The following is an 8,095-nucleotide window of genomic DNA, read 5'->3' as shown; positions in this document are numbered from 1 at the left end:
GCTTGATGGAGTAGCTTTGGCCTTGACCCACTTGGTTACGTAATCCACCGCCAGAAGAATGTACTTGTTTCCGTAGGAAGACGGAAATAGGCCCATGAAATCTATTCCCCATACGTCGAACGGTTCTATTTCCAAGATGTTAGTGAGTGGCATCTCATTCCGGTTAGAAATATTACCTATTTGTTAGCACCGGTCACAGGCAATAATGAAGTCTCGGCTATCTTTGAAAAGCGTTGGCCAATAGAAGCCGCTTTGAAGAACTTTCGCTGTCGTGCGGTTCGGACCGAAGTGACCTCCGCACTCGAGACCGTGGCAATGTCGCAAAATTGACTCCATCCCATCCTCGGGCACACACCTCCTCACATTCAGATTTGCACACTGCCCATAGAGAATCGGCTCCTCCCAGTAATACCTCCGGACCTCCGAAAGAAATTTCCGCTTCTGGTAAGTCTTGAGGTCAGTAGGCACCACTTTGTCTACGAGGTAATTCACGATGTCGGCATACCAGGGAAGGACGGCTTGATGGACGGCCAGAAGCTTTTCGTCTGGGAAGTCGTCATTGATGAGTGCCATCTTGTCCGGAACGTGCTCCCTCCGCGTCTCCAGTCTCTATAGGTGGTGAACTACTAGGTTCTCTGTGCCCTTCTTATCTTTGACCTCGATGTCGAACTCTTGGAGTAGAAGGACCCAACGGATTAGGCGTGGTTTGGCGTCCTTCTTTTCCACGAGGTATCGAATGGCTGCGTGGTCAGTGTAGACGATCACCTTGTTGCCGATGATGTAGGGTCTGAACTCTTGGAGCAGAAGGACCCAATGGATTAGGCGTGTTTTGGCGTCCTTCTTTTCCATGAGGTATCGAATGGCTGCGTGGTCAGTGTAGACGATCACCTTGTTGCCGATGATGTAGGGTCTGAACTTGTCGAAGGCGAACACCACTGCGAGAAGCTCTTTCTCCGTCGTCGTGTAGTTCACTTGGGCTTCGTTAAGGGTCCGACTCGCATAATAAATAGCGTGAAAAGCCTTATCTTTACGCTGCCCAAGGACTGCACCCACCGCGTGGTCGCTGGCATAGCTCATGATCTCGAACGGAAGACTCCAGTCTGGGGCGGTGATGATCGGGGCGGTGTTGAGTCGCTGCTTGAAGGAGTTGAAGGCCTCTAAGCACTCGGTGGAGAAGGAGAACTTGGCGTCTTTCTCGAGTAGTCCGCATAGTGGCTTCGTTATTTTGGAGAAGTCCTTGATGAAGCGCCTATAGAAGCCGACGTGCCCCAGGAAACTTCTAACTCCCTTGACCGAAGTTGGCAGTGGTAGCTTCTTTATTGTGGAAATTTTTGCCCGGTCCACCTCTAACCCGTCCTTCGAGACTCTGTGGCCTAGCATGATGCCTTCTTGTACCATGAAATGGCACTTCTCCCAGTTTAGCACGAGGTTCATTTCTACACACCTGTTGAGCACCTGAGACAGATTCTCCAAACATTGATCAAATGTAGGGCCAAATACAGAAAAATCGTCCATAAAAACCTCAATTGTCTTCTCCATCATGTCGGAGAAGATGGCCATCATGCATCTTTGGAACGTGGCTGGTGTGTTACATAGCCCAAACGGCATTCGCTTGAAGGCAAAAGTACCATAAGGGCATGTAAAGGTGGTCTTCTCCTGATCCTCCAGTGCAAATAGTGATTTTGTTATAACCGGAATAGCCATCAAGAAAACAATAGTACTTGTGCCCTGCCAGACGGTCGAGCATCTGGTAGATGAAGGGGAGTGGGAAGTGGTCTTTGCGAGTGGCGTTGTTGAGCTTGCGGTAATCCATGCAAATTCTGTACCCGGTCACCGTCCGAGTGGAAATGAGCTCATTATTTTCATTTCTCACCACCGTCATTCCGCCTTTCTTTGGAACTCATTGCACCGGACTTACCCATGCACTGTCGGAGATCGGGTAAATGACCCGGCGTCGAGCCACTTCAGGATCTCCTTCCTGACGACCTCCTTCATCGCCGGATTTAGGCGTCTTTGGTGCTCCACCGAGGGACGATGTCCGTCCTCCAAGATATGCGGTGAACACAATTGGAGGGGCTGATCCCTTTTATGTCCGAGAGTGTCCACCCGATCGCTCCCTTGTGCTTGCGTAGCGCCATGAGCAGCTTTTCTTCTTCTCCCTGGGTGAGGTGATTCGAGATGATCACTGGAAGGGTCGAGTCTGCGCTTAAGTATGCGTAGCGGAGATGTGCCGATAATTCTTTCAACTCAAGCTTTGGGGGTTTTTGAATGGACGGAGGCACCCGAGGTTGGCTCTCCCCCAAACTCTCGATCGAGTTACGTCGATATGGCATGATGGCGTTCATATACTCAACGTGCTCTAAAGCTTCATATTCATCAAACTCGTTAGTGAAATCGATAGAGTTTAGCATACTTACCTCGAGCAGATCCTCGGATCGGTGAGATAAGTCGGCGATGATGGAGTTACACACGTCGATCCGGTAGATATCGTCGCTCGCCCTCGGGTATTTTATAGCGTTGAACACCACTTCTTCTTCTTGCACCCTCAATTTTAGCTCTCCTTTCTGGACATCAATGAGAGCTCCTCCTGTGGCAAGGAAAGGCCGCCCTAGGATGATTGGGACATCGCGGTCTTCCTCCATGTCAAGCACCACGAAGTCAGCGGGGAAGATGAACTTGTCGACTTTGACCAAGAGGTCCTCGATCACTGCTCTCGGGTATACGATGGACCTGCCCGCCATTTGGAGCGTGATTCGGGTCGGCTTCACCTCTCCGATGCCAAGCTTCTTGAAGATAGAATATGGAACCAGGTTGATGCTCGCTCCCAGGTCGCATAGTGCTCGCTCAAAGAAGGTGTTCCCGATAGCACACGGGATGGTGAAACTCCGTGGATCCTTCATCTTCACCGGCAACTTCCTCTAAATGATGGCGGAGCACTCTTTTGTGAGGGCGATCGTGCTGCAATCCTCTATCTTCCTCTTTTTTGAGAGGATGTCATTCAGAAACTTGGCGTACGTCGGCATTTGCTTGAGAGCGTCAGCAAACGGGATATTAATCTGAAGCTGCTTGAATACCTCGAGGAACTTGCTGAACTGGTGGTCGAGTTTTACTTCTTTCTGCCTCAGAGGAAATGGCAGCTTTGGTGGGCTTGTTGGAGCTGGGGCATTCACCGGAGGTGGCGTGGCTTGGTTCATCGATACGGGGGGCTCATCTTTCCCCACTTTCTCTTTCTTCTTGTCTGAGTTGTCGATCACTTGTCCGCTTCTGAGTGTAATGACGTTGACTTGTGACCTTGGGTTGATGTCGGTGTTGCTCGGAAGCGTTCCCTGAGGTCGTGAGTTTACCGCGGTCGACAGTTTCCCTATTTGCGTCTCGAGATTTCGGATCTGAGCCAATTGGTTCGAGATAGACGTCTTCGTTTCATGCATGAACTCAGTGGTGGAGTTTATGAAGGCGGTTATTGACGTGGCCAAGTTGGCGATGAGCTCCTCTAGGTTGGTCTTGCCCTTGTATGCCCGAAATGGAGGAGCCTGGTATGGCGGTGGTCGGGGCTGATTCTGTGGTGGACAAGGTTGGGCTTGAGGCGCGAGTTGCATCGAGATGTTGTTTTCGGGACCTCTTCATCCCCCATTCTGGTAGTTGTTCCTTGGGCCTTGATTGTAGTTGTTCTGGGGTGGCCTATTGTTGACGAAGTTGGCTTGTTGGCCGTTGTCCCCATAAGCGCACTCGTCGCTATTGCTCTGCCCGTTGCACCAGAAACAGACCTCATGGGTGTGCACGGCTTGAACATAGGCCGTCTGTCCCTAGACTGACTTTGTGAGATCCGCCACCTATGCCGCCAGTGCCTTCATCAGTTCCATCTCGGGAGTGACCAGCATATTCTTCAAGATTCACCGCTCGGACGGGCATTGATCATTGTTGTAAGCCAGCTCCTCGAGGATGCTGTGAGCTTCCTCCTCCGTCTTCTGAAAGAACGACCCTCCAGCGGCCGTGTTGACTAGGTTGCGAGATGATGGTGAGAGACCGCCATAGAAAATTTGCACCATCATCCACCCTTGGATGCCATGATTGGGACACCTCCTCTCTAACTCCTCGAAGCGCCCTCATGCTTCAAATAATGACTCCCCCTCGTATTGAGCAAACGAGTGGATCTCGTTGCGTCTCTTGTGCATCTTCTCGAATGGGAAGAACTTTGAGATGAATTTGATGCGCAGGTCGGCCCATGAGGTGATGAAACCCGGCGGGAGGGAGTTGAGCCACGTCTTGGCTCGGTCCCGTAGTGAGAATGCGAAGAGGCGGAGGCGGATGGCTTCGTCGGACACGTTGTGGAGCTTGAACGTGTTTGCGATCTCGACGAAGTTCGTCAAATGGTCTTGCGGGTCTTCGGCAGGTGATCCAGAGAATTGATTCGCTTGGACCATATGTATTATACCGGTCTTGATATCGAAGTTATGATTACCCGTAAGAGCCGGGAGAGCGATTGCCGATTGCGCGGCGTCAGCTGGTGGTAACCCATATTGAAATAGGGTCTTTGGCTCTTCGTTCGCTGCGTTGCTCGCTCTATCTCCCATTGCTCGTTCCTTTGATTGCTTTCTGTTTGTCTTGCAGAATTTTTCGATCTCAAGATTTAGTGGAACGAGGTTTGATGTTCCCTCTCTCCTCATGCACCTTCAAAACAGAGAAAATGATACACAAAGTTAGGAAACGCGTAACAAAATCAAATGGTAAAGCAGATTATTTTTCGACGCTATAGTAAAAAGTCCCCGGCAACGGCGCCAAAAACTTGTTGCAATTTTTTATAACTAGCACGCAAGCGGACGTATCGAACAAGTAATAATGTTACGGAAGTAATGGATATCGATCCCACAGAGACTAGTTACTATAACGACGTTAAACAACCTAAAGCGAATTGATTTCATGGTATTATAGTGGGTGGTGCAGGAATTGACTACAATTAAACTAAGAAAAACAGCAACGGAAATGTAATACAAAACTTTGAATAAGAGAAAATGGGGGTTACGACTTTAGCGGAAAATTAAGACTCAGGGGTTTCAGGTTCGAACAACTTGACCTACTCTACTCACGTTAATCTCATTCTCCCTATGATATTACTAACCTCTCTCGAGTGATCTAGCAACCTACGCAATTGACTGATTATATATCCTCTCGGCCTCTAATCCTCTTAAAACAATTACGAGCAATAAACATGAGAATTCAAACGATTACATTAAGCTTAAGCCGTCTAGCAACCTAAGAACAAAACGAAGCATGAATTATGAGCGTGAGTTTTCGCCCTCTCTCGAGTGACAGAAAACTGCTAAAAACAATCCTAGAGATGGCCAATCTAAAGAACGCATTAAGAACACATCCACACAAGTATGAATAATTAAGTAAATCAAAGCATAATTTCACCCTAACAAACCCCCTAACCCAATTCAATCGGGCTACATCGCAACCCCGCTAAAAGCCTAGCCTCTAATGGAATCCATATTCAATAACATAATGATCAAGACAAGAATCAACATAACCATAAATAAGAGACACACTATGAAATTCATGACGGGAAGAATGAAACTATCAATTAACGAAAATTATAGTAATAGACAATAAGGGAAAGAAGGAAAAACTATTAAAAACGGGAGTTCAAGGTTGCTTGTTCGTCGGATCTTCGATTTAACTTCGCTCCCAAGCAAAAGCTCTCAAATAAAAAGTGCAAAAAATTAGCGAGAACAACTCTCCAAAACTAGAATGAGTTAATTAGGTTACAAGAGGTGTTTTTAACCCTGAATGTGTGTTTTTCGGAGTTATCTGAGTCTTCTAATTCAATCCAAGGGTCAAAAATCTTCAGAAAAATGTTAATTTCCTATTCCAGCAATTCGGAGGCGCGCGGCGCGCGGTGGTCGAAGCGCGGCCCATGGACCGGACTCCAGCTTACGCGCGGTCCGCACATAACACTCTGTGCGTTTTCAAAGTTTGTGCCCCCATATGCGCGGTGTTGTCAATGGTGCCCACAAAGAAGAGTTGTAATCTTTATATTATACATTTGATGTAATAAAGTCTCATGAAGACTCTTGCTAGTAATTGCTTATTCATTAATAAAAAGTTGAAATGTTCATTCAATCCTCCTTGTTTGAAGCTTTATGATAAAACCTTAGTCTTTAGTCCATAAACAAACTAAACAACTTACGAAGAGACAAATGTAGATTTGCATGAACAAACTCTTCGTAGTTTGCTTAAAACGATATATTCGCAATCTAAGGGTCAAAGGACTATTGACCTCAGTATGATTGTTAGAAGAATCTATGATGTCTGGTTATGAGGCATTGAGAGTTGGAAACTCTATAGTTCTTCTAGGTATCTTCCGAAGGTACTGAATTGACCAGTGCACTTCTAGACAAAAGATAAGAACAAACCATTTAACCTCTTATGTCTCGAAGTCACTACGTATGAATTGCATCGTGGTTACCTTAATCCTGAAATGAGACATGTCATTTCACACCTTAGTATCCTCATTTGAGAAAGTCAGAATTCGGACTCACTATGTGATTCCAAACAGGGCCTATTGGCGAAGTACTAAGTTGTGAGATAGATATGGAATTCATGTACAAGATTGCTGAAATGCAATGTATGTCACCTCATGCTTTGTTCCTTGGAGTGTGAATAAATGAACTGGCCAGTGTCCAAATTGAGTCCTGACTTTTTTGGATGAAACAATGTGACTAGTTAGCTCTTCGTCAATACATTGTTTCTAACTTATTCACAAGCGACAAAGGAGTTGAGGAAATAACAGCTAGAAGGGTAAAATGGTAATTTAGTAAATCCCGACTAGCTTATGACATTCATGAAGGGTAAACATATATAATATTCAGTGGATCCGCTCATCATAATTAGGTTGAATTCTTGAGTAGAAAATAAATTCATTTGAACCGAGAGATTTTCAGTGTCAACTCTTTAGTGGAGTCAGTTGACATTAAGCTAAACTTGGAAAAGGTTTGTGAACTTTTGAGTCCAAGTATTTAGCTCAAGCTTTGTTCATTTAGCACCTAGGTCCTCATTCGACCTAGAGTTTAGCTCTGCGACTTCAAAGACTCGTTCTTAAGTCGTAGTGTTTAAAAGTGCCCACTCACTAATTCCTTTTCTCTCGAGTGATTTAGTGATAGAAACTTTCGTGGTTGCTCTAGGTGCCGAGGAAAGAAAGAGAGACGTGCTGCGAGGGGAGACGAGCGTTGCAACTTTCTAAGAGCTTCTCAAATATCACGCTTCAAGAAAGGTTAGTAAACTTCTTAGCTTATAATAGTTTTTAATTACGTGTACTTGCTCTTTTGTCTAGGTTAGTAAAAAACCGTTTTTACTTGTAAAAGAAAATTTTTAAAATTCCGCCGCTTACCGAAGCGTTAATTATTTTCTTAAACCCTGGATCGATTCCAACAAATGGTATCAGAGCTATGGTCAAAGATATGCATGTACATGTATTTAAAAATATGAGCTTGAAAATCGTTTTCGAAAGTTGACTAATTTTGTGACAAGTTAGAATTGTTATCTTAGATTTTTTTTTAATTTATTGCTCTTGCCTTTAAATTAAAAATCATGTTGATTTTCTATGAGTTTGGGATGTTTTTAAAACACATTAGAATCAGTTCTAAAAGTTTTTAATTTTTTATATTGAAAAACGTGTTTTAAAGGTTTGAGAAATTTCGAGTAAAATTTTGTGACTAGTTTTGTTATCTTGCTAGTTTCTTATTTTTACTTGAATCGTTTTACGCTTGTTGTTATTTCTTTTATGCCTTGTTATTACCTTGCTAATAAAACACAAATAAAAGCTTTAACAACCTTCATAAAACGTTCCGTTACACTCGATTCTTTTTCGCACCTAAAAAGGACCAAGCTTTAATTATTTCTTTTTCTTCGAGCTGGAGTAAACCCGCATTAAAAGTGGCATAACTCTCTTCTCAGAAATCTAAATTTAATGATTCTTGAATCAAATTAAAACTCTGTCTGTCCTCTGTCTAATGCCACCGGTTTCGGCTCAAAAGGACATCGTACCCGCCTGAAACTCCAGTTTTTTAGAAATCCGGATTTTCAAACCCCACTACCA

General features: G+C 44.8%; 1 protein-coding gene and 1 non-coding gene across 2 annotated transcripts; one reads left to right on the top strand and one right to left on the bottom strand.

Annotated features, from left to right (window-relative positions):
- Positions 1-2,003: 2,003 nt before the first annotated feature.
- Positions 2,004-2,900, bottom strand: LOC149402656 (uncharacterized). The gene has a single exon (XM_089608474.1). The coding sequence runs from the start codon at positions 2,898-2,900 to the stop codon at positions 2,004-2,006; it is 897 nt and encodes a 298-aa protein (XP_089464600.1).
- A 1,159-nt stretch (positions 2,901-4,059) lies between these two features.
- Positions 4,060-4,163, top strand: LOC149402655 (small nucleolar RNA R71). The gene has a single exon (XR_016296251.1). It is a non-coding gene; the product is annotated as a small nucleolar RNA R71 (small nucleolar RNA).
- Positions 4,164-8,095: the final 3,932 nt, after the last annotated feature.

The sequence above is a fragment of the Urtica dioica genome, chromosome 3, assembly GCF_054948205.1.
Source record: "Urtica dioica subsp. dioica isolate 48M chromosome 3, U.dioica_male_clone48M_v1_H2, whole genome shotgun sequence".
NCBI classification, from domain to species: Eukaryota; Viridiplantae; Streptophyta; class Magnoliopsida; order Rosales; family Urticaceae; genus Urtica; species Urtica dioica.
Note: the sequence above shows the minus strand (reverse complement) of the source record. Positions and strands in the feature narration are given on the sequence as shown.

Coding starts and splice junctions, on each gene's coding strand:
- LOC149402656 (XM_089608474.1), bottom strand. CDS start 2,900: ATGAAGGATCCACGGAGTTTCACCATCCCGTGTGCTATCGGGAACACC.